The sequence below is a fragment of the Nicotiana tabacum genome, chromosome 19 (assembly GCF_000715075.1).
Source record: "Nicotiana tabacum cultivar K326 chromosome 19, ASM71507v2, whole genome shotgun sequence".
Lineage (NCBI taxonomy): Eukaryota > Viridiplantae > Streptophyta > Magnoliopsida > Solanales > Solanaceae > Nicotiana > Nicotiana tabacum.
Genome location: NC_134098.1, coordinates 23,177,512 through 23,204,888, shown reverse-complemented (window position 1 = coordinate 23,204,888; position 27,377 = coordinate 23,177,512). Strand labels below are relative to the sequence as shown.

The window sequence follows — 27,377 nt, the reverse complement described above, 5'->3', positions numbered from 1 at the left end:
TTTCTCGGTAGTTGTTCTCCATTCATCGTTCTGAGCTTGTATGACCCTTTTCCGGTAACCTCGAGAATTTGGTATGGTCCTTCCCAATTTAGACCCAATTTCCCTTCATTTGGATTTCGGGTGTTGAGGGTGACTTTCCTTAGCAATAAGTTCCCAACGTTGAAATATCAAAGATTGGCTCTTCGATTGTAATATCTCTCGATCCATTGCTTTTGGGTGGCTAATCAGATGAGGGTGGCTTCACGCCTTTCATCCAATAGTTCAAGGTTCGTATTCATGGCCTCGTCATTTGATTCCTTTGTTGTATATCGGAACCGGATACTCAACTCTCTAGGTTCAACCGGTATTAGGGTTTCGGCCCCATAAACTAACGAGAATGGGGTAGCCCCGGTACTTGATGTTCTACGAGGAATTTGTTTACTTTGCTGCCGGTGAACTGTTTCTCGTTATCACACACAATTTCGGATGGCATCCCGAATCGATATATGATGTGATCCCAAATGAAGTTGATGACTTCCTTCTCCCTAACTTTATCGAAGGCTTGTGCTTCAACCCACTTAGAAAAATAGTCAGTCATAAATAAAATAAATTGAGCTTTACCTGGTGCCCATGGAAGAGGGCCAATGATATCCATTCCCCACTTCATGAATGGCCACGGTGACTAGACCGAATGGAGTAGTTCCCCAGGTTGGTGAATCATCGGTACATGTCTTTGGAATTTGTCACATTTTTGAACGAACTCTTTCACATCTTTTTCCATGTCTATCCAATAATATCCGGCTCTAATTACCTTTTGAACCAATGATTCAGCACCAGAATGATTTTGGCAAGTGCCCTCGTGAACTTCCCTCAGGACATACTCGGTGTATCCTGGTCCCATACATATCGCTAGTGAACCATCGAATATTCTTCTGAACAAGGTTCCGTATTCGAATAAGGTGAATCGTGCTATCTTCATGCGCAGGGCCTTCGATTCTTTTTGATCTGAGGGAAGCTTTCTGGTTTTCAAATACTCTATGTATTTATTTCTCCAATCCCAGGTGAATCTTGTGGAGTTTATCTCGGCGTGGCCTTCTTCGACTACTGACCTCATGAGTTGCACGATGACATCCGAATTGAGCTCGTTGTCCTTGACCGATGACCCTAAGTTTGCGAGGGCATCGGCCTCACTATTCTGATCTCGAGGCACATGTTGCAAAGTCCACTCCTTAAAGCGGTGCAAAGTTATTTGTAACTTATCTAGGTATGTTTGCATTCATTCTTCCCTAACTTCGAATTTTTTGTTAATCATCCATTTGGCTTCGATCACCTCCGCTCCCAAGCCTTTGGCTAGTTCGAGACCTGCAATTATGGCCTCATATTCGACCTCGTTGTTAGTCAATTTCACAGTTCTAATAGATTGTCTAACTACATTGCATGTTGGTGGTTTTAGTACAATGCCGAGTTCGGACGTTTTTGCGTTTGAAGCACCGTCGATAAAGAGGGTCCAGATTCCCGAGGATGTACCCGAGTTTACCAACAACTCTCTTTCAACCTCGGGTACTAGGGCCGGCGTGAAGTCAGCCACAAAGTCTACCAAAATTTGAGACTTAATGGCTATTCAGGGTCGATATTCGATATCATACCTGCTGATTTCTATGGCCCATTTGGCCAACCGCCGTGAAAGCTCGGGTTTATGCATAATATTTCGAAGCGGATAAGTCTTTATAACACATATATGGTGATATTGGAAGTACGATTTTAGTTTCCTAGAGGCGCTTATCAAAGCGAGAGCCAACTTTTCTAGGCGGGGATACCTAGTTTCGGCCTCACCTATGATCCGACTGACGTAATAAATTGGAAATTGCATACCTCGTTCTTCCCGGACCAGGACTCCACTTACCGCTATCTCCGATACTGCCAAATATAAGTACAACTATTCGTCTACCTCGGCGAGTGGAGCAGCGGCGGGCTCGATAAGTAACGTTTAAGCTCTTCCAAGGCCTGCTGGCATTCCGGGGTCCATGTGAAGTTATTTTTCTTCTTTAGCAACGAGAAGAATCAATGGCTCTTATCGGAGGACCTCGAGATGAAATGCCCCAGGGCGGCTATGCACCTGGTTAACCTGTACACGACCTTTACGTTGTCTACTACCGTGATGTCCTCGATAGCTTTGATCTTGTCGGGGTTGATCTCGATTCCTAGGTTGGATACCATGAATCCAAGAAAGTTTCCTGACCCGACCCCAAACGCGTATTTTTCCGGGTTCAACTTCATGTTGTATTTCCTCAATATATTGAAGGTTTCCTGCAAATGCTTAAAATGGTCCTCTGCTCGCAGGGACTTAACTAACATATCATCAATGTAAACATCCATAAATTTTCCTATTTGTTCTTCGAACATCCGATTTACTAGGCGTTGTTACGTGGCACCAGCATTTTTTAATCCAAACAGCATTACGTTATAACAGTAGGTTCCATATTTAGTGATGAACGAGGTCTTCTCCTGATCATCCGGGTTCATCTGTATTTGGTTGTACCCGGAATAGGCATCGAGAAAACTGAGGATCTCTTGGCTGGCCATGGCATCGATCATGCCATTATATTAGGCAAAGGAAAAGAATCCCTGGGGCATGCTTTATTTAGATCCTTATAATCTACACACATTCTAAGTTTGTTTCCTTTTTTAGGGACTACCACTACGTTTGCTAACCATTCGGGGTATTTTACTTCCCGGATGGACCCTATTTTAAGAAGTTTGGTTACCTCATCTTTGACAAAGGCATGCTTGATCTCGGACAGGTGTCTTCTTTTCTTCTTTACCAGATGGAACTTTGGGTCCAAGCTTAGTTTATGGGTGGTGATTTCCAGTGGGATCCCTGTTTTGTCGAGATGGGACCAAGCGAAACAATCCATGTTAGCTATAAGAAATTGAATAAGTTTTTTCCTGAGCTCGGGGGTTAACCCCGTGCCCAGGTATACCTTTTGTTCGGGCAGATATTCAATTAGTATGACTTGCTCCAGCTCTTCGACCGTCGATTTAGTAGCATCGGAATCATCGGGAGCTATAAAGGATCGAGGAACCCCATAATCGTCGTCATCGTCAATCACTTGTTTGTCCGATTAGGTCGAGGCTGGCATCAATGATTGCTATTTGGATTCCTGTTTCGCTTTAGAACCTGAGTCCTTTGTTGATGAGATTGTTGATATCGAAATTACTTCATCCATGGCAAACATCTCCTTTGCGGCAGGCTGCTCCCCATAAACCGTCTTTATCGTTTGGGGTGTCGGATATTTTAATACCTGGTGAAGGGTCGAGGGTACAACCCTCATGTTGTGGATCCATGGTCTCCCGAACAGGGCATTGTACCTCAAGTGTCTTTCGATCACATAAAACTTGGTCTTTTGGGTGGTACCGGCTACGTTTACAGGCAACGTTATTTGTCCCTTAGTAGTTTTGCAAGCCATGTTGAATCCGTTTAGGACTCGGGCCGTAGGCACGATTTGGTCCTGTAGGCCGAGTTGTTTTATGACCCTCGATCGAATGATGTTGGCCGAACTACCTGGATCAATCAACACACGTTTAACTCGAGTTTTATTTATGAGTACAAAAATTACCGGTGCATCATTATGGGGCTGTATGATTACTTCTGCATCCTCGTCATTGAAAGATAAATTTCCTTCTGGTTTATGATCTCGAGTCCATTTTTCTCCTTGTGATTGATACTTTGGTGCGCTTTATTATCAGACCTTGAGGAACATCGACCCCTCTGATGATCATATGAATGACGTGTTGGGGCTCGTCTTGTTCATTTTGTTTATTGGAATCCCTGTTTCTGAAATGATTCTTAGCTCTATCACTTAGAAATTCTCGAAGATGCCTGTCGTTGAATAATCGGGCTACTTCTTCTCTCAATTGTCGACAATCCTCCGTTCTGTGGCCATGTGTGACATAATATTTGCATATTTGGTTGGGATCCCTTTGTGTTAGATCGATTTGTAGAGGTCGAGGCCATTTAGTATCTTTGATGCGTCCGATAGCCGATACGATGGAGGATGCATTGACATTGAAGTTATATTCTGACAACCGCTGTGCTTCTTTAGGTCTGGTATGCCTATCGAAACCATTCTTGCTGATGAGCCCTCGAGAGATCTGGCCTCGGTCATTTCTCCTTTCACCTCGTACATGGTTGCACCCAGGTCCGTTGCCCCTACGATCTCCATTATATGGCTGGTATCGATCCCTGTTCGAGCTTGGTTCTCGGTCGATATCCCTCTTAATTCAGTTGACGGGTATGATAAGATAAACGGACCCAGAAGAAGCCCCGAGTTGGTCATCTTCAACCCTGATCTTCGATTGGTACCGATTATGTACATCGGCCCAAGTGACAGGTGGGTATTTTATCAAATTCTGCTTCAACTGTTGCGAAGCCACCGAGCTTCGAACATTGAGTCCTTGGGTGAAATATTGAACTGCCCAATCGTCGGCGACCGGTGGTAGGTCCATCTGTTCCATTTGGAATCGAGACACAAATTCTCTGAGCATTTCGTTGTCCTTTTGTCTTACCTTAAAAAGGTCCAATTTCCTGGTTTCGACCTTGATAGCTTTGGCGTGTGTCTTTATGAAAGAATCTGTAAGCATAACAAAAGAATCAATAGAGTTAGATGGTAAATTGTGGTACCATATCATAGCTCCCTTTGATATGGTATCCCCGAATTTCTTTAGTAACACGGATTCGATTTCATCGTTCTCTAGATCATTCCCTTTAATTGCACATGTGTAAGAGGTGACATGCTCGTTTGGGTCAGTCATTCTGTTGTACTTAGGAATCTCATGCATGCAAAATTTTTTGGGGATCGGCTTCGGAGTCGCACTTGGAGGACAGGGTTTTTGTAAGAACTTCATGGAATCCAGGCCCTTCAATTTCGGAGGTGCTCCTGGGATTTGGTCTACCCTGGAATTATAAGTTTCTACCTTTTTGTCGTTATCCTCGATCTTCTTCTCCCTTGATTCTGTCCGTTTTGTCAACTCTTCAAGCATCTTTATAACTTCGGATCTAGCCCCCGATTCAAATTTGTTTGACCTATCTACGACCGATACATCCCTGCGGGTGACTTCCCGGGGAGGATCGGGCTCAGCCTTGCTTGGTGCGCGACTTTGTTTCTGTAACTGAGCTATTGCCGCTTGTTAAGCTTGCAACATCTCGAAGATCATTCGTAGGTTGATCCCTTCTCCTTCAACATTTTGTGTGTTCCGAGTTACCAATCGGGCTCCACCACGATTGCTATTTTCGGGGTCGGTAGGCAAATTTGCATCGATAGCCACATGCAAATTAGCGTCGATCGGATCTGCGATTAGAAATCCAGCTGGATCAGCAGGCGATATCTCATTACCGGGTGCTATGTTATTATTTTCACCTTGGTGACCGGACTCGTTGTCAACATGTTGAGGTGCTGATTGAGAGTTTGACATTTTTGCGTTTTAGCCTAGAATCAAAGATACTCACAAGAACAAGTGTAAAATAGTGTGTGTTATGAAAGTTAGTACGAGGCATTCATTATTATGAGACGCATCAAAGATACTAAATGGCCTTGACCTCTACAAACTGATCCAACACAAAGGGATCCCAACCAAATATACAAATATCATGGGACACATGGCCACAGAACGAAGGATTGTCGACAATTGAGAGGAGAAGTAGCCCGGTTATTCAACGACGGGCATCTTCGAGAATTTCTGAGCGACAGAGCTAAGAATAATTTCAGAAATAGGGATTCCAATAAATAGAATGAACATGACGAGCTCCAATGCGTCATTCATATGATCATCAGAGGGGTCGATGTTCCTCAAGGTCTGATGATAAAGCGCACCAAAGTATCAATCACAAGGGAAAAACAGACTCGAGATCATAAGCCAGAAGGAAATTTATCTTTCAATGACGAGGATGCAGAAGTAATCATACAACCCCATAATGATGCACCGGTAATTTCTGTACTCATGAATAAAACTCGAGTTAAACGTGTGTTGATTGATCCAGGTAGTTCGGCCAACATCATTCGATCGAGGGTCATAAAACAACTCGGCCTATAGGACCAAATCGTGCCTACGGCCCGAGTCCTAAACGGATTCAACATGGCTTGCGAAACTACTAAGGGAGAAATAACGTTGCCTGTAAATGTAGCCGGTACCACCCAGAATACCAAGTTTTATGTGATCGAAAGACACTTGAGGTACAATGCCTTGTTCAGGAGACCATGGATCCACAACATAAGGGCTGTGCCCTCGACCCTTCACCAGGTATTAAAATTTCGGACACCAGAAGGGATAAAGACGGTTTATGGGGAGCAGCCTGCTGCAAATGAGATGTTTGCCGTCGATGAAGTAATTCCAATATCAACACTATCATCAACAAAGGACTCAGGTTCGACAGCGAAATAGGAAGACAAATAGCAATCATCTATGCCAGCCTCAACCCAATCGTACAAGCAAGGGATTGACGAAGATGATGATTATGGGGTTCCTCGATCCTTCATAATCCCCAATAATTCCGATGCCACCAAATCAACGGTCGAAGAACTGGACCAAGTCATACTATTCGAACATCTGCCCGAACGAAAGGTATACCTAGGAACGGGGTTAACTCCCGAGCTTAGAAAAAAACTTATTCAATTTCTTATAGCTAACATGGATTGTTTCGCTTGGTCACATCTCGACATGACAGGGATCCCACAAGATATCACCACCCATAAACTAAGCTTGGACCAGAAGTTCCATCCGGTGAAGCTGAAAAGAAGACTCAGTCCGAGATCAATCATGCGTTTATCAAAGATGAGGTAACCAAGCTTCTTAAAATAGGGTTTATTCGGGATGTAAAATACCCCGAATGGTTAGCAAACGCAGTGGTAGTCCCTAAAAAAGTAAACGAACTTAGAATGTGTGTAGATTACAAAGATGTAAATAAAGCATGCCCCAAGGATTCTTTTCCTTTGCCTAATATTGATCGCATGATCGATGCCATGACCGGCCACGAGATTCTCAGTTTTCTTGATGCCTATTCCGGGTACAACCAAATACAAATGAACCCGGATTATCAGGAGAAGACCTCATTCTTCACTAAATATGAAACCTAATGCTATAACGTAATGCCATTTGGATTAAAAAATGCTGGTGCCACGTACCAACGCCTAGTAAACCAGATGTTCGAAGAACAAATAGGGAAATCTATAGAAATGTACATTGATGATATGTTAGTTAAGTCCCTGCGAGCAGAGGACCATTTGAAGCATTTGCAGGAAACCTTAAGTATATTGAGGAAATACAACATGAAGCTGAACCCGAAAAATTGTGCGTTCAGGGTCGGGTCAGGCAAGTTTCTCGTATTTATGGTATCCAACCGAGGAATCGAAATCAACCCCGACAAAATCAAAGCTATCGAGGACATCATGGTAGTAGACAATGTAAAGGCTGTGTAGAGGTTAACCGGGCGCATAGCCGCCCTGGGGCGATTCATCTCGAGGTCCTCCAATAAGAGCCATCGATTTTTCTTGTTGATGAAGAAGAAAAATAACTTCACATGGACCCCGTAATTCCAGCAGGCCTCGGAAGAGCTTAAATGTTACTTATCGAGCCCACTGCTGCTTCACACACCGAGGGAGGATGAACAACTGTACTTATATTTGGCAGTATCGGAGATAGAGTTAAGTGGAGTCCTAGTCTGGGAAAAACAAGGTATGCCATTTCCAGTTTATTAAATTAGCCTGACCTTAGGTGAGGCAGAAACTAGGTATCCCCACTTAGAAAAGTTGGCGCTCGCTTTGATAGGCGCCTCTAGGAAACTTAAACCGTACTTTCAATGTCACCCCATATTTGTTGTAACAACTTATCCAATTCGAAATATTGTGCATAAACCCGAGCTTTCGGGGCGGTTGGCCAAATGGGCCGTAGAAATCAGCGGGTATGATATCGAATATCGACTCTGAACAGCCATTAAGTCTCAAATTTTGGTAGACTTTGTGGATGACCTCACGCCGGCCCTAGTACCTGAGGTTGAAAGTGAACTGTTGGTAAACTCGGGTACGTCCTCGGGAATCTGGAACCTCTTTACGGACGGTGCTTCAAACGCAAAAGGGTCCGGACTCGAAATCATACTAAAACCACCCACAGGCAATGTGGTTAGACAATCTATTAGAACTATAAAATTGACTAACAACGAGGCCGAATATAAGGCCATAATTGCAGGTCTCGAACTAGCTAATAGCTTGGGAGAAGAGGTGATCGAAGCCAAATGCGACTCCCTCCTCATGGTGAATCAGGTAAACGGAACCTTCGAAGTTAGGGAAGAATGAATGCAACGATACCTAGATAAGTTATAAGTAACTTTGCACCGATTTAACGAGTGGACTTTGAAACACGTGCCTCGACATCAGAATAGTGAGGCTGATGCCCTCGCAAACTTAGTGTCATCTGTCGAGGACAACGAGTTCAATTCGGGGGCCGTCCTGCAGATCATGAGGTCAGTAGTCGAAGAAGGCCATGCCGAAATAAATTCCATAAGCTTGACCTGGGATTGGAGAAATAAATACATAGAATATTTGAAAACCGGGAAGCTTCCCTCCGATCTAAAAGAAATCGAGGGCCCTGCGCACGAAGGCAGCATGATTCACCTTGTCCGAAGATGGAACCTTGTTTAGATGAATGTTTGATGGTCCACTAGCGATATGTCTGGGACCAAGATACACCGAGTATGTTCTGAGGGAAGTTCACGAGAGAACTTGCGTAAATCATTCCAGTGCCGAATCATTGGTTCAAAAGGTAATCAGAGCCGGCTATTATTGGATAGACATGGAAAAAGATGCGAAAGAGTTCGTTCGAAAATGTGACAAATGCCAAAGACACGCACCGATGATTCACCAACTCGGGGAACTACTCCATTCGGTCTTGTCACTGTGGCCATTCATGAAGTGGGGAATGGATATCATTGGCCTTCTTCCATGGGCACCATGTAAAGCTCAATTTATTTTATTTTTGACTGACTATTTTTCTAAGTGGGTTGAAGCAAAAGCCTTCAATAAAGTTAGGGAGAAGGAAGTCATCGACTTCATTTGGGATCACATCATATGTCGATTCGGGATGCCATCCGAAATTGTGTGTGATAACGAGAAATAGTTCACCGGTAGCAAAGTAAACAAATTCCTCGAAGAACATAAGATCAAAAGAATCGTATCAACACCTTATCATCTTTGCGGAAACGGACAAGCCGAATCGACCAACAAAACCATCATCCAAAATCTTAAGAAGAGACTAACCAACACCAAAGGAAAGTGGAGGGAAATTTTGCCCAAAGATGTTTGGGCATACCGCACAACCTCGAAGTCCAGTACCGGGCTACCCCATTCTCATTAATATATGGCGCTGAAGCTCTAATACTGGTCAAAATCGGAGAGCCGAGTATCCAGCTCCGATATGCAACAAAGGAATCAAACGACGAGGCCATGAATACGAGCCTAGAACTATTGGATGAAAGGCGTGAAGTCGCCCTCATCCGATTAGCCACCCAAAAACAACAGATCAAGAGATAATACAATCGAAGAGCCAATCTTTGATATTTTAACGTCGGGGACTTAGTGCTAAGTAAAGTCACCCTCAACACCTGAAATCCGAATGAAGGAAAATTGGGTCCGAATTAGGAATGACCGTACCAAATTCTCGAGGTTACCAGAAAAGGGTTCTACAAGCTCAGAACGATGAATGGAGAACAACTACCAAGCAATTGGAACATATCTCACCTAAAACGGTATTACTACTAAGGTACGACCTCTTTCCAATTCCTTTTTTATTTCAGAATAACACTTGCAGGTGGTCAACAAGAAGCGACGATGGATTTTTCGGCGAATGGCACAAAGTCTTTAGGTCTCAAAGAACTTGTTGCACTATTTTTCCCTTAGACCGATTTTGTCCCAAATGGGTTTTCTGGCAAGGTTTTTAACGAGGCAACAATAAATCGTGCTAACTTAGAATCAAGCCCGATTACGAATCGGCACCGAAGATCAATTCAACAATATCCGAGGTTCTTTTGCAATCAACCTCGAATATTGGGGGCTACCCTCGGATATGCATTGTCTTCGAGTATCAACTTTAGCGAGGAAACTATTTCATAAAGGGAGGGTCTCGATAGAAATGATTTATTGTAAGGGCCAAACTGTCAAAACGAACAGTGCCCATGTAAATTGCTCGAGCCCTGGCATAAAATATGTACACATGTATGATGATTTCGATCGAGAATAAGGAGAAGTACTTTCCTTGCAATCATCTTATGCTTTAAAATTTTTCCTCTTACATCCCTTTAAAGAACTTCATACTTCCGAAAAATAACAAGCCGAAGGGAATTACATAACCAGAATGCGAACGACCACCCCCTCACTCGGGGACTGCTGTCTAACTCAAACAGCCCAAGTCATCTAGCCTCAGGGGCAAAAGACCTATTAGGCAACTCTCCGGTTTCTAAAGGCCACGGCTACCCTACTCGAGGACCGTTATCTCAGGCAAGCCCGGATGACTCGGGAAAATAAGCCCAATGGGCAGTTCCTTAACTAAAAAGCTATGGTAAATTTAAGATGGCTCGGAGACGTCCGAGACCAGTAACAAAAATAGGCCTTCGAAAAAGAGAAAACTTTTCACAACCGGTTCTAAAGGCTTCCCTAGGAAAAGTCATAAACTTAAGATATTTTTAGGGAAAAATATTTGGTAACGTCGAACCCCAACAACGCCTTAACCCAGAAAGGCAATAACAGTAAGATTTGTTCGAATCCTCGAAAACAACCTCATTGTTTCACGCTAAGGCATTCCGACCTTTGTGAATACAAGTAATAAAGCAAAGGAAATATTTGAGAGCCGAAAGAGGAAGAAAAGCCTTATATATATATATATATATGATAATTTTTACAAAAGCCAGATCAGCCTAATACAAAAATTTACAAAGGCCAAAACGGTCTAAAAACGATGCAAAAATATAAAGGCCTAAGTGGCCCGGTCTTCATCGGGGGTAACATCTATATCCCCGGGATCTTCCCCGTCTTCAGATTCGCTTAAGCTATCAGAATCTTCCTCAAGAAAGGCCAGCTTCCAGGCCCTGGTTTCCTCTACTTTGGCATTCTCGATTTCGACCATAATATCGAAGCCTTGAGCACAAACTCCTGCTAGGGCTTCCCTTCGAGCTTGCCATTTTGCATGATCCACCATGCTCTTGGACTTCGCCTGGATGGCCTAGACATCGAATTTAAATTGGGCTACGTTAGCATCAACTTTGGTGTTGTCTACGGCCACCTCAAATCTGGCCACTTCGAGTTCGCTAGCCAAGTTTGCCTTATCAGAAATAACCAAGTCAAACTGAGATTGAAGCTCATTGATTTTCTCGACCTGCGCCGATGCCTTCTCCTTTGCAGCTTGGAGCTGGGTCTCGACCGACTTCAGTTGACCTTGGACGGTTTCCTTTCTCGAGGCTAAGATGACCATATTCTTCTTGAATTCTTCAGCCTCGGCTTGTATCGTATCTACTTGTTTCTGAAGCTCCCCGATCTGTTTGAGCCTCTGCCGGACCTACAGGATCGGATCGTTAGTTACTATCTCTAATTTATCTTCACTATCGTAAAGCACTCGGAATACCTGCTCGGCCATCTCGGCATGCTCATCCCGAGCCGTTACTCAATCGGCCTGAAGCTTCTCACTGAGAAGCTTGTAGGTGTCACTTTTCTCAGCGAGGTCCCGTACCTCGGCTTCATGATGAGTTAATTCCTCTCGATATCGGAGGGACATGACATTCACGCAATACAAAACAATATACTGTCTTCTTTTAGCTTTCAATATCTTGTTACTCTGTTTTTATATCGGTTGAATCTTCACTTGGTTTGAGGGCGGTCGAACTCGTGGGCCAAAGCTATTCGATTCGTTTCGGTTGCATACATTTCTTTCACAGTCAATTTCAATATTAATATATATATATATATTCTCAATTTGTGCCAAGTTGTATCACGTATCCTTAAAACTGCGTAAAAATTCAATTGTTATCTGTTTTTTGGGTAAACATCTATACTTTGCCCGTTTTAACTGTTCTGCTTGCTGTATTCATTTCAGTACCGTTTTAACTGTTCTGCTTGCTGTATTCATTTCAGTAATCTCTGTTGCTAAAGCCCTAGGTAGGCTTCGCGATTCCTTGCTTTTGTTCATGACGCACAGGTTGTTGCTACACTCTCGCTAGTAACTTCTAAAACTGCAGAGGCAATATTTTTTAAACTCTCATGTTCAATATAACTGTTTGCGTACCAGTTGTGCTGGCTTTTTATTCATGGTTATTCTGAAGTTATGTAGGATATTACAAAATAGCCCGACATGTATTGGTATACACTTTTAAAAACAACAAATGAGTGATACAGATGCTGGATATAAAGCCAAAAAAATAGCACAAACCTCTTCTATTTTGTCCAGAATACATTTTACAATATAATTCACATGCACTGTAGTAAATAAAGAAAACAAAAACCTCACCACCGTTACAATCTTCGAGCAAGGATAACACAATATTTCAACTAGAAGAGCAGATTTACTGTATAAATTCAATAGTTATACAGTAACACGGATATGTAACACTGGGCGGGTATATTGCGTATTGTAACGTGTTTACTTTACACAAACAAAATCATACCTTCTCTATTTTAAATTAACAAATAAACATATGTCGATCTGAAGCCCAAAATAGCCAAGGCAATAATCTCTGTATTCTCTTACTGCTAAAAGGACATCAAATAAACCAACCTGCATTAAACTACACCTAATATTCCTTTCTTCAAATAATCATTGAATCACTAGGTAACATATCATAACCACTCCTCTCTCTCTTTCTTGATCGATATCAAGCTCTCCTTACAAACAACAACTTCCAATGTTTCCGCATCACCTGATATGTCAAGATTTTTAATTTCTTGGCTGAGGAGGTTACACGACACAAGTTCTCCATTCTTGCTTTCTATTAGCATCTCTGTCTCATTCTTCCAAATTGACAAAGGTGTCTGTATGAAGATTGGGCCGATGGTAAACTCCTTAGTCCAAGATTCTTTAACACCATATTCCTTCATCACCCAAATATCAACCATTTGGGGCATTTGCTCGTCAAACCAAAAATACATCGTAGGATAACAAATCAATGCAAGACATTCATTTAAGATGACAAGATTCTTTCCTTGCATATCAACTAGGCCGTCGGGATAAGGAATATTTTGAAACAACTCTGTGCTAAAGTTGAAAGAAACGATCCAATTTTCTACCATTGGTGATGCCATTGTTCCGCACAAATGAAAAACCCCATTAAATAATACCTTAAAACAACGAGAAGGGTGAATCATCGATGGTACTTCATCGATTTCTCTCCAAGAATTTGTACTTAGATTATAGATCTCAATAGTACTAACATCCTTAATTAGAGGATATTCGTCAAAATTGAAGATTCTAATAACCTTATAATCATTTGTTTTGGGGTCAAACCCAATTCCCGCGACGATTTGCATCGTGTGGTTAAGGTCTTGTCTAGTAGATGAGTATTGGCTAGGAGGGAGTTCCCAAAATTCTCTTAATGTTGGGTTGTACAAAAAAATAGTCCTGTAACTACCTATGCAGACTATGCCATTGCAAGGTCCTGCAATGCTAACACCTATATAGTTATCAAAATATGTTACATTTGGTGCTCTAGATTTGAATGATTCATCAATTGAATGGCAGGACAGAATATTATGACCTTTATAATAATTGCTTTCTGCATCTATCTCATCATTACCGATGTAACGCTTCAAAAGAACAAAGTCATTTGAGAGACAATCATGATTGTAATGGATATCGGTGAAATTAGAGCTATTTACCAAATTATACCATGTTTTAGATACACATTTGAATCTCAAGAGGGATTTCCCAGGCAAGTTCTTCAAGATGTCTATCATCACATCATGGGGAATTTGTTTGATCCTTAGCGAATCTACCTCTTCCATTTCAAGAAATAATTTTCAGCAACGATGAATGTTTATCATGATTTACAACTTGATGATGGGAATATATGGCAAATTGAATATTACCAGAGAGATTGTGTTGTTTTAGATTTTATAAAGATCCCCATATCGGCGAATTTTGTGGGTTATGCCCACCAATGCATTTACCTGGTCGAAGATAGACTTTTAGGGCGATAAGTCGGGTTTGTTGTATTGTGTAGTTCATCTGGAAATGTCAATCTAATCACATTCCCGGAATATACTCGATTACATTATGCATATATTAACTAATTAATCCTAATTGAAAACTGAAAAGAAAATCTATATGGAAGATCCAGTTTAAAAATATGATAATAAAAAACAATTGACATCAGATACCCATTCATAACTCGAGATATTTATAAAAAACACTAGTCTATCAGTTATTTTAACTAATGAAACTTTCAATTTTGCCGGACAGTTGGTTTGTGGGTATACATGGGCATAAGCATATTTATCCTAGGTTTGCATAATTGTTTAAACAATTTGTTAGTGTTAGCGAAGTTGTTTCAATGCAAATTAGTTGTACGTACTTTTAAAATTCAAATTGTTATTGGGTTCGCTCTAGGTTCATAATCCAGATAATGGCATAAATATCCATTTTTGCATGATATTGCTTGGGGACTTGACCCTAAAGTCGGAATAATGTCTAAGTACTCCCTCAATGCGTACAAGTTTCATAGAGAAGAATGGTCTAAGGGCAAAAAAGATATTATTCTATATCGACCAATGGTGGTTCAGCCTCGACTACCATTAACTTTATGGCCACGCATACTTTGCCACCTTTGAGTCAGCGTATCCCTTCTCGTCAGTATGGTGGCTCACCATTGATTCTATCATTGGGCGGCCATAACAGTCAGCATGATGGTTCGCCTTTTGTGCCTCCATCACCGTCCACTCCATTATCATTTCCATCATCATCTACTCCTAGTATATCTAGACTGGATATTTGAGGCTTTCAAATGGCTGTGTCCCCATCTACTTGTACTTCTTCAGTTGCTCCTTCACGGAGACAGTATGCTGGTGGGACTTTAGAGTATGATCATTTGCATCAGTTGATCATCGTACCCTATGAGTTGATGCCATGTGACCAGGAGGTCACATGTGAGAGCCATGGAAATAACCTTTTGCAGAATTGCAGGGTAAGACTGCTTACAATAGACCCTTGTGGTCTGACTCTTTTCGGATCCCGCGCATAGCGGGAGCTTAGTGCACCAGGCTGCCGATCATCGTACCCCATGAAGACGGGTAAGTTATTCTTTATTTTTAATTGTTTGAGTAAAGTTCTACATGTATTCAATTTAATGAAGCTTTATTTTACATGGTAAATGTAATGCAGGTTTTTGTCATCCTTTAGGCCACACATATGGTTGTGGAATCTATGAATCCATTTTTTCATGAGCTGTAGAATTCTTAGAGAGAGATACCATACTAGATCAGAGTGAATATCTGACATCAATTTAAGGTACAAACAAATAAAATTTATATAATACTTATTGTGTTCGTCTAAATTTTGTTTTAATTGCAGTATAAGGGTGTATGGTAGCCTCAGCATGAAATTAAGGTGAATGCTAGTTTCGAGAAGAGGGTGCAGAAAAGAATTAAAAATAGTTATTTTGTTGCTCGAAAAGGTGGCAACAAGCCCAATTGGTTGCGTCAAGATGTCTGGCTTCAACCTTAAGAGAAGTGGAATACCGATGAATGAAAGCAGAAGAGTGAAAAAGGAAAGGCAAACAGAGCTACCAGTAAGGGTGGATTGTTGAACACCAGAGGTTCAATTAGTTTTACAGTCCATTGATTGAGATTGGTAATTAATTTGTACATTTTCCTTAGTATTACTTGTTGCACCCTGTTTTGCACAGGTCAAAACAAGATTCAACTAGTGGTTCTTCTGATGTTGATAAAAGAGAGTCGTCACCTAATATTTAAGGTATATTAGGGTACCTATGTGTTTATTAGATTATTATCCTAATGGTTTACTAACCGATGAGATTTTGGGTAAGAGTGCTAGTTATTCAAAGGGGAAGGTGTTAGGTATCCCTTAAAATCTACCTGAGATAGCTCCTTAAACTTATGCTAGATTCGAGAAAGTAAAGGTCTACACTACGCTTGGTCAGGTTCTTAAAGTCTATCAAATAATCTAAATCTAGTTTAAAAATCTACTGTTTTGAGAAGAGGGTTGTGCATGTATTTTGAAAAGAAGAGTTACAGGTTTTTAAGGTTTATAACCTATGAAAAATTCCTTTTGAAATGTTTACAAAGTTGACAAAATCTTGTGAAGGACCTTTATATTTTAAAAGAAAGCTTGAATATTTTATCTTTTGAAAAATACGGTTACTCATATATGACTTGGTGAAATAAAAGACTACTAGAAAATATACCATGGAGTGAGATAGGTATACCTCTTTTGCAAATCGATTTCAATCGGAGTTTGTATTTTTCGAAAACTTCATTGAGGTTTGTTTAGTTTGCAATCTCAGGCTATGTTTGATTTTGTTTCTTGAAAATCAGCTTTATCATTATCTTTGCAATTTCGATATTTTCAAAGAGAAATCATTTCATTTTTTTGAAAACCTGTTCGAATCCAAAACTTGTTGAAGATGGTTAGTGCTAGCAAGACAAAATCTTTTATTTGTTAGGGAAATAAGTGATCAAAGTATTAAAAGTGTTAAAGGGAACATGATTTCAAATTCTGATTCTTTTACCTATAGGCTTTTGGTTGCCATACGTCTCCTAAGCAATCAAAGCATCAAATAATATTCAATAGATCGTTAGTGTCAAAACATATGCATAGAATAATTAAATAACAATAATTATTGTTTAAGAATGTAAGAAGGAGGAAAGGGTTGTACTCTTGAGATTGGGTCGATGGATAGTCAGGCCCAGCAGATTTCACACGAGCAGCAGACTTCATTGAGCGGGAAAGCAATTAAGACTGGAACTTGGGCCGCAGTTTTAAAGAACTCGGCAGGCCCAGTTCAAACCTGCACACAAAAGATATATGGAAATAACTAGTGAAAATCAATATGAGGTATAACAAGAATAAAATCACAACAAATAATAATAATATAGTAGATCTAATTAGCATTGGTGTTAATCCTATGAGGATTAATGAAAGTCATTGACCAAAGGCTTAGGGTAAGACCTTATTCATTGATAAAATACTCCTTTGGACCCCTGGCACTTCAAAATTTACAAAGGTCTTATGGACCCCGAGCAGTTCTTGTGTCAGGGAGGGGTATCTCAGACACAACTAAGTTTCACACCCAAATACCTTTAGACACAAATGAGGTGTCAACTTAGCAATTAACATGAACGCAGTAGTGGACACAAAGGTTCAGACTGACAGAATTTATATAGAACCTATAGAGAACATTATCATTAGAGTGCCGGGATATGAATAGTCCACAATCAATCACAACTTTTAGGATCAGAACCCAAAATATAAAGACCAGCTACTGCAAGTGGCCTTGTATGGTCCAGTAATATTAATGACCTTAGGGTTGATTATAGCATGTATCAGGGCACTTAGGAAAGGTTATCACACAGATATAAAATTCAGGAGAATTAGTGGCCAACTATCAGTAAACCACTTCAAGTTCAGAAGTGCCTAATTGAGTGATCTGAGCATTGGTATGTGATAAGGAAAGACCTATACATTAGTTTCAGTAGTTCTTATGAGGACTCAATATTTTAGGATCCTTAGCTAGGTTCATAACACTTTGTCAGATATTTCAGTGATCTTCAGGACAATCAAAAGTAAGAATATACATGGTTGAGACTTTATTCCTCTGAACACCTATACTAACAGCCTTATTCAGGCTTCCTAAAAATAACAATAACCAGTAAACATATCAATGTAAGTAGGAAGGTCAGTTTTAATCTAGTTCAAACCTAGTAGAATGATATCTAGTTTATCAGATTCTCAAACAACTCCAAATTCATAATTAAGTCTTTATATATAAGGACATCAACCAGATATGAGACAGTGGGTAAGGATGTTCATTCTTAATGGATGAGAGGAAGACAAACAGGCCTTAATGAATTTACTTAAACATATGAGTAATCAAGTTACACAAATAAACTTCTCATTTCAGATCCTATGTTTAGCATTATTCATTCAAGTTGCTAAGTTATTAAGGTAACCAGGATTCAACTTTCTTCTTCTATAGAGCAGTTTCGAATAAAGAACATGGTAGTTTAGATATGACACTTCCTCAAAAATGAAAAACATGTAAAAGATTCATGAGCATCACTGGACAAGCAGAAGTGTAATGAACATAAGCGCAAGCACGGAGGTCAATAAGAGTCACTTAACTAGCATATAGTAAGGTTCCATGTGGTCAATAATACATGCTTCATATGATAGTCATGGTTTTAAACTATCCAATTAAGATCAGTATGTCAAATGTAAGTCATGAACTGTGGTGAGGATCATTCTTATTGAATCAAAAAAATGTGGTATAACATTACAAATGTAAGGATCAACATAGCACAATACAACAAATATGAACTCTCAACAGGGTATTAGAAGAGGTCTAAAACCATAGTTCATAAGTTAGCTAAATATAGTGGTACATCTGTTATTTAACTGATAGATATAGAGCATACATAGAATTATCAAAATATTTTAGCTAGTGACAAAAGGTTCAGTAGGACTTATATCAATCATTACAGAAAACATTTATCTAGTTAAATTATGGGAGATGAAGTTCATTAATAATACAGATTGTCAGAGTACCAAAACGATCATAACTTATCTGGAAATAATCAACTCAATTAGTGAAGATAGCATGTGAAAACAAGACATAATAATCACAATTATAAGCTAGTAATATATATCATAAACGAAAAGTGATCAATAAAAAGAACATCATAAACCCAAAATGTCACAGGTAATCAAATAAGGTGTCACGACCCCAATTTCCATCTGTAGGATGTCATGATGCACCTAATCTCTATGACTATCTAAGCCTAACATTTGATAACAACTTGACAGAAATAATTAACAAAATACTAAAACAAGGGTGAACAACTGATATAAACTCCTGAAGTAGAATCTCAACAAATACTTTCCCAAAACCGGTGGAACTGAGTTATAAACTCTATAAAATAAAACTAGAATATCTAATACATCTCTGTCTGAAAGAAAATACAACAGGAAGTAGAAATTGGGAAGGTGATTCTGAGGCCTGCGGACGTAGAGCATGTATACCTTGAAGTCTCCAAAGGCAGCTACTCAATCAACTCTAGCGTCTGGCACGAGCAGACGTATCTGGATCTGCACAAAAAAATTATGCAGAAGCGTAGTATGAGTACAACACAACGGTACCCAATAAGTATCAAGCTTAACCTCGGTGGAGTAGTGATAAGGCCAGACAAAGACACCTACTAGGATATTAATAAATAGTATAAAATTGTAATAAGGATAACAATGGAAGTGAAGAAATAACTCATACGAAATGAGATAATAGCATAAATAAATACCGAAAATTAAACATGGAAATAACAATAAAGAAGCAAGTGAAGAGAACCAAAATGATCATATACGGACAACACGTGTAGAACAAAACAACAAGGACATTCCCGCCAAAGCTCTTTGCAACATGAGATAAGCAACAAGAATCACACCAGGTACCACCTCGTGTACAATAAGAATCACCAAGGTCCCACCTTATACCGCCACATGCACGTCAACCCCAAGCCTTATACCACCGCATGCGTGTCAATATCACATTACAATAATAACACGTACGATAAGTGCACATGTATCACAATTCGTGTACAATAAGAATCACCACTGAGGTACCGCCTCGTATAAATCAAGAATCACAAACGAAGTACCGCCTCGTATTCACATTTCTCAATTTCACGTGAGCCTTACATTTAAAATAGGTTTTGAAAGCAGTTTTTCCGAAATAGCTACACGCACTTTAGCCCACCTTATGACATTGTGTGGCTTCACATAGTTCCCCTATAAGCAACACGCACATAAGTCCCACCTTATACCTCCACATGCACGTCAACCCTAAGCCTTATACCACCGCATGTGCGTCAATATCAAATTACAATAATAACCCACACGACAAGTGCACATGTATCACAATTTGCCAATAATCCACAATATTAATGTTTCCACAATAATAGCCCACATCTCCACTATAACGGGTACAAGAATATCAACAACAATAATGAATGTAAAATGCTCGAAAAGGAAGATGTTTCAACAATAACAATTTCGCCTCAACGTGTTAACGACTTTCAGAACTTTAATACCAATAACTCAAAAATGAGAAGCAATGTAAAACCACAATGTTAAATAAGAATAACTCACAAGGGAAGAGATAACGTGTAGCAATGACTTCAAATAATAAAAATCAACGAGGGAAGGGATAACATAAACAATAACTCCAATTAATGATAATCAACAATAAGAGATAACACGAAAAATAACTTCAAATAATGATAATCAATAATGAGAGATAACACAAAAATAACTTCAAGTAATGATAATCAACAATGAGAGATAACACGAAGCATTAATTGAGGAAACAAGGTCAACTAAGCATGAGAGCAATTCATCAATTAGTATGTAGAACAAGTATTAACGGAAATAATTTAAGGCATGTAAGGATCGACTAACACAAGTAAGATTAGATTGAATAAGAGAATTTAAAACATGGTTCTACAATTCAAGTAAAGCACGAAAAAGGTCTAAGTGGCCTAAACCGGTCAAATACCACATACAACCCGAGTACCAACTCGTCACCTTGCTTACACACCTTTCACATAGCACAAAAGAATCAATCAATACCAATCCTATGGGGCAATTCCTCCACACAAAGTTAGGCAAGACACTTACCTCAACTAGGCCAATTTAACACTCAAAAATAGCTTTTCCCTTAAAATTTGCCTCCACACGGCTCAAATCTAACAAAAATCGACTTAATATCATCAAACAATGCTAGGGAAATCAATTGCAATAGATAAAACTAAGATCTTTATACTTTTTCCAAAAAGTCAACAAAAGTCAACCTGGGGCCCGCCCGGTCAAATGGTAGATTTCGTCTACCCATGACCCCACGAGTTCATATATGTGATTAGTTTCAAAATCCGAGTCCAAATCGACTCTCAAAACTCAATTTCTTATTTTTCAAAAATTTGAAAAAGTTTCACATTTTTTCACTTTGATTCACATGATTTTGATGTTAAAATCTAAGATATGTTGATGGAATATGATTAGAAATAGCTTAGAATCACTTACCCAAGGTTTGTAGGTTAAAATCCCCTATCCAAATCGCCTCCTACTGAGTCTAGGGATAAAAAAAATGAGATAATGTGTTCAAAAATCTCGTCTCCCAACCCTTTAACCAGCTGCAGATGTCGCATTTGCGACACAAGATTCGCATTTGCAAACCCTCGCAATCGCAGACCAGGTATTGCATTTGCGAACCCTGACAACCTAAGTCAATATCGCATTTGCGATAAAGGCTTCACAAATGCGAATCTGGGTACTTCGCAAAAGCGAACAAATGTTCGCAATTGTGAACTCAGCCCAAAATATGCTGCCATCACATATGCAAAGGGGAAGTCACATTTGCGACATCTGCACCCTTACTGTCACCTTCGCAATTGCAAGGCTAGTGCTCGCAATTGCGAACTCAGAGCACCAGCACACTAGCAGTTCATTTTTAAGTTCAACCCATTCCGATACATGTTCGGAACTTATCCGAGCCTTCGAGGCTCCAAACCAAACATCCACACAAGTTTAAAAATAATGTCTAAAACTACGAATCGAACACTAAAACGCATGAATTTTAAAGTAAAGTTCAAGAATTTCTAAAGTTACAACTAAACGTCTGAATTCTATCAAATCAACTTGAAATGACACCAAATTTGGCAGGTAAGTTCTAAATACCATAACAAACCTATTCCGAGTCCCAAAATCAAATTCCAAGCTCAATTGCTAAATGTCAACCCACGGTTAAAATTTTCAACTTTAAATTACCAAATTTTGGCAAATCACACAAATCAACCTACAGACTTACAAAATTAATTTTGGGAATACGCCCAAGTCCGAAATCATGATACAAAGCTATCGAAATCATTAAAATGCAATTCCGGGGTCATTTTCACCAAAGTCAAAGTTTGGTCAATTTTTTAATTTAAACTTCTAAGTCTAGAATCAAGGGTCCAAATCAACCCGAAAGCTTTCCGAAACGAAACTAACCGATCCCGCAAGTCATAAAATCATAAACACACATGTATGAAGCTTAAAATGGTGTAACAGGGCGAAATTACACAAAATGACCGATCGGGTCATTACATTCTCCCCTTTCTTAAAATATATGTCCGTCCTAGAACGTGCATAAGGACATACCTAAAGTGGTGAATAGATGAGGATAACAACTCTACATGCCGTGCTCGGTCTCCCAGGTCGCCTCCTCGATCGGATGACCCCTCCATTGAACCTTTACTGAAGCAATACTCTTTGATCTCAACTTCCGAACATGTCTATCCAAGATAGACACATGCTCCTCAGTATAAGTCAAATCCTCGTCCAATTAGACTTTGTTGAAGTCTAGAACATGAGACGGATCACCATAATACTTCCGGAGCATATAGACATGAAAGACCAGATGAACCATAAATAAACTAGGTGGAAACGCAAGCTTGTAGGACACCTCACCAATCCTCTCAAGGATCTCAAAAGGTCCGATATACCTAGGGCTAAATTTCCCCTTCTTCTTGAACCTCATTACACCCTTCATGGGTGAAACCCAACAAGAATCGTTCTCCAACCATGTATGCAACATCACAAACCTTCCGATCCACATAACTCTTCTGTCTAGATTTGGCTATACGAAGCTGATCCTGGATCATCTTGACCTTCTTCAAGGCATCTCGCACCAAATCTATGCCTAATAATTTAGCGTCTCACGGATCAAATCACCCAACTAGAGAACGACATCGTCTCCCATATAGAGCCTCATAAGGATCCATCTGAATGCTTGATTGGTAGTTGTTGTTGTAGGCAAACTCTGAAAGTGGCAAGAATTGATCCCAAGCACCCCCGGAATTTATAACATAGGCGTGAAGCATATCCTCTAATATCTGAATGGTGCGCCCGAACTGTCCATCCGTCTGAGGGTGAAATAATGTACTCAACTCAAACCGCATGCCTAGTTCACACTGTACAGCTCTCTAGAAAGGCGATGTGAACTGCGTACTTTTGTCAGAGATGATAGATACCGGCACGCCATGAAGTCGGACAATCTCACAGATATAAACCTGAGCCAGCTGCTCTGAAAAATAGGTAGCCACAACCGGAATGAAATGAGCCGACTTGGTCAACCTGTCCACAATCACCCATACCACGTCAAACTTCTTCTAAGTCTGTGGGAGCCCAATAACGAAATCCATGGTGAAGTGCTCCCATTTCCACTCGGGAATCTCAAGTCGCTGAAGCAAACCACCCGGCCGCTGATGCTCATACTTCACCTACTGATAATTTAGGCACTGGGCTACATACTCCACTATGTATTTCTTCATCCTCATCCATCAATAATGTTGCCTCAAGTCTTGATACATCTTAGCGGCACCTGGATGAATGGAGTACCGCGAACTGTGGGCCTCCTGAAGAATCAACTCATGCAGACAATCCACATAGGGCACATAGGCACACATAACCGGCCCTGCATCCGTAACATACCGTCATCTCCAATAGTAACCTCCTTGGCATCGCCATGCTGAACCGTGTCCTTAAGGATAAGAAAATAGGGGTCGTCATACTGAAGTTCTCTAATACGATCATATAGAGAATACTGAGAAACCACACAAGCATGAACTCGATTGTGCTCCGAAACATCCAATCTAACAAACTGGTTGGCTAAGGCCTGAACATCCAATGCATTAGCCTTTCGGCTGTCGGTAGATATGCTAAACTACCCTAACTCTCCGCCTTTCGACTCAAGGCATCGGCCACTACATTGGCCTTCTCGGGATGATATAGAATGGTGATATCATAGTCCTTAAGCAACTCTAACCACCTCCACTGCCACAAGTTAAGATCTTTATGTTTTAATAGATGTTGTAGACTCCGGTGGTCAGTAAAGAACTCACAAGGAACACCGTACAAATATTGCCACCAGTTCTTTAATGCATGAAGAATGTTTGCCAACTCCAAGTCGTGGACTGGATAATTCTTCTCGTGGGTCTTAAGCTATCGAGACGCGTAGGCAATCATCCTACCGTCTTGCATCAACACCACACCGAGGCCAATACATGACGTATCACAATACACAATATACGACCCCGAGCCCGTAGGCATCACCAACACTGGGGCTGTAGTCAAAACAACCTTGATCTTTTAAAAGCTCACCTCACACTCCTCGGACCATCTGAAAGGAGCACCCTTCTGGGTCAATCTGTACATAGGTGCATCAATAGATGATAAGCCCTCTACGAAAAGACGATAATAACCGGCCAAACCAAAGAAAACTCCAGATCTCAGTAGCTGAAGACGGTATTTGGATCGAACTTGATCCCCTCACTTGAGACCACATGACCCAAACACTCCACCAAATCAAGCCAGAATTCTCACTTTGAGAATTTTGCATATAACTTCTTCTCCCTCAAGGTCTGAAGCACGATTCTCAGGTGCTGCTCATGATCTTCCCGGCTGCGGGAGTACACCAAGATGTTGTTAATAAACACAATGATGAATGAATCAAGATAGAGTTGGAATACACTATTCATCAGGTGCATAAATAATGCTGGGGCGTTCGTTAGCTCAAATGACATCACGAGGAACTCGTAGTGACCATACCAAGTCCTGAAGGCAGTCTTCAAAATATCCATATCCCGAATCTTCAACTGATGATAACCTGGCCGCAAATAAATCTTTGAGAACACTCTAGCACCCTGTAGTTGATCAAATAAGTCATCAATGCATGGCAATGGATACATGTTCTTCACTTAACCTTGTTCAACATCCTTTTTCTTCACGAACAAGACCGGAGCACCCCACGACGATACACTAGGATGAATGAAACCTTTATCAAGCAACTCTTGCAACTGCTCCTTTAACTCATTCAACTCTATTGGGTCCATACGATATGGTGGAATAGAAATGGACTGAGTGCCTGACAATAAGTCAATCCAAAGTCGATATGCCTATCGTGCGACATGCCCGGAAGATACGCTAGTCATACATCTGGAAAGTCTCTCACTACCAGAACTGACTTAACGGTAGGAGTATCAGCACTGGCATCTCTCATAGAGGCTAGATAAGCATCACACCCCTTATCGACCATCCGATGAGCTTTTAGAAATGACACAACCATGCTAGGAAGATAATCCAATGCACTCCTCCACTCTAAAAATGGTAAACCTGGCATAGCTAGCGCCACAGTCTTGGCGTAACAATCTAGAATAGCATGATAGGGCGACAACCAATCCATTGCCAAGATAACATCAAAGTCTACCATACTAAGAATTAATAGATCAACTCTGGTCTCCAAACCACTAATGACAACTAAACATGACCGATACACACGGTCCACAATCGCATAGTCTCCCACAGGCGTGGACACATAAATAGGAGAACTCAAAGAATCACGCGATATATCCAAATATGGATCAAAGTAAAATGACACATATGAATAAGTGGATCTCAGATCAAATAAGATTGATGCATCTCGATGGAAAATCCTAACCATACCTGTAATAACAAAGTTTGAAGAAACCACTGATATGCCACTTCGGACAGCTGGAAAGTAGTGAAAGTAACCCCGCTTGTTTCCACAATACCCATGGTGCAAAGAATATAGTGGCATTCCTCAAGAAAACTGTGTGCATACTCTGAAGTTAAGCAACTGAAAGTAGGAGGGTGATAATTCTTGAACCTCTCGAGCCTAAGATGCTCCTCCTCAAATATTGTTTCGCTAACCATGGGATAAACCAGAGCAACAAGCTATACGGGTATAATCTCTGGGACCCGATCAACCTGGACTTGCTGCTATGGGGTACGAGCCATGGGAGTCTGAACTCCTCTCCCTACTTGAGATGTAGATAGTTCAAGTATAATCAACCCTGCCTAAGCTAAGGTACCGAACATGCTCAAGAATTGTGCGATAGTCTTCTGAAGTGCTGGGGTGGAATTAGGTGCCTCGGGTGCCTGTCCCCCGACTGGAGCTACTAGTGGCTCTACTTTCGTAGCTCGAGTAGGTGCTCTAGCTGCACCACGTGCCCCTCCTCGCCCTCTGCCCCGGCCTCTCTCGGCTTTAGCAGGGGGTGTGGGTGTGTGATCATCGGATCAAGCTGTGCGTGTCCTCACCATCTGTGAGAGAATAGAAAGTCAAGATTCCATTTTCGAAGTCAACCAATTCGCACGATAAGGAATCAAAGAAGTGATGTTTTTCCTTACAGTTCCGTAGCCTCTAGAAAATAAGTACAGACGTCTCCGTATCAATATGCAAGACTCTACTAAACCTGCTTATGACTCGTAACACCTTTGAACCTAGAGCTCTGATACCAACTTGTCACAACCTAGAGCTCTGATACCAACTTGTCATGATGCCAATTTCCCTCCGTAGGATGTCGTGATGGAACCTAGTCTCTACGATTAGTTAAGCCTAACATTTGATAACAACTTGATAGAAATAAGTAACAGAATACTAAACAAGGGTGAATAACTGATATAAACTCCTGAAGTATAATCTCAACAAATACTTTCCCAAAATTGGTGGAATGGATTCATAAGCTCTATAGAATAAAACTAGAATATCTCATACATCACTGTCTAAAAGAAAATACAACAGGAAGTAGAAATAGGGAATGCGACTACGAGGCCTGCGGACGTAGAGAAGGCATACCTTGAAGTCTCCAAAGACAGCTACTCAATCAACTCTAGCGTCCGGCACGGGAAGACGTATCTGGATCTGCGCAAAACAATTGTGCAGAAGCGTAGTATGAGTACACCACAATGGTACCCAAAAAGTATCAAGCCTAACCTCAATGGAGTAGTGACGAGGCTATGTAAAGATACCTACTAGGATATAAATAAATAGTATAAAATTATAATAATTATAAATAATGGAAGCGATGAAATAACTGATACAAACAAGATAATAACATGAACAAATACTGGAAATTAAACATGGAAAAAACAATAAAGAAGCAACTGATGAGAACGAAAATGATCATATACGGACAACACGTGGTAGAACAAAGTAGAACAAAACAACAAGGACATTCTCGCCAAAGCTCTTTGCAACATGAGATAAGAAACAAAATAACACAACCAGGTACCACCTCGTGTACAATAAGAAT

At 40.5% G+C, this 27,377-nt stretch overlaps 1 protein-coding gene across 1 annotated transcript; it reads right to left on the bottom strand.

Moving 5' to 3' along the window:
• Positions 1–12,449: 12,449 nt before the first annotated feature.
• LOC107796315 (F-box protein CPR1-like) lies at positions 12,450–14,203 on the bottom strand. Its single transcript, XM_016619067.2, has one exon. It carries the CDS (start codon positions 14,007–14,009, stop codon positions 12,849–12,851), a length of 1,161 nt encoding a protein of 386 aa, XP_016474553.1. The 5' UTR covers positions 14,010–14,203; the 3' UTR covers positions 12,450–12,848.
• Between the last annotated feature and the right edge of the window lie 13,174 nt (positions 14,204–27,377).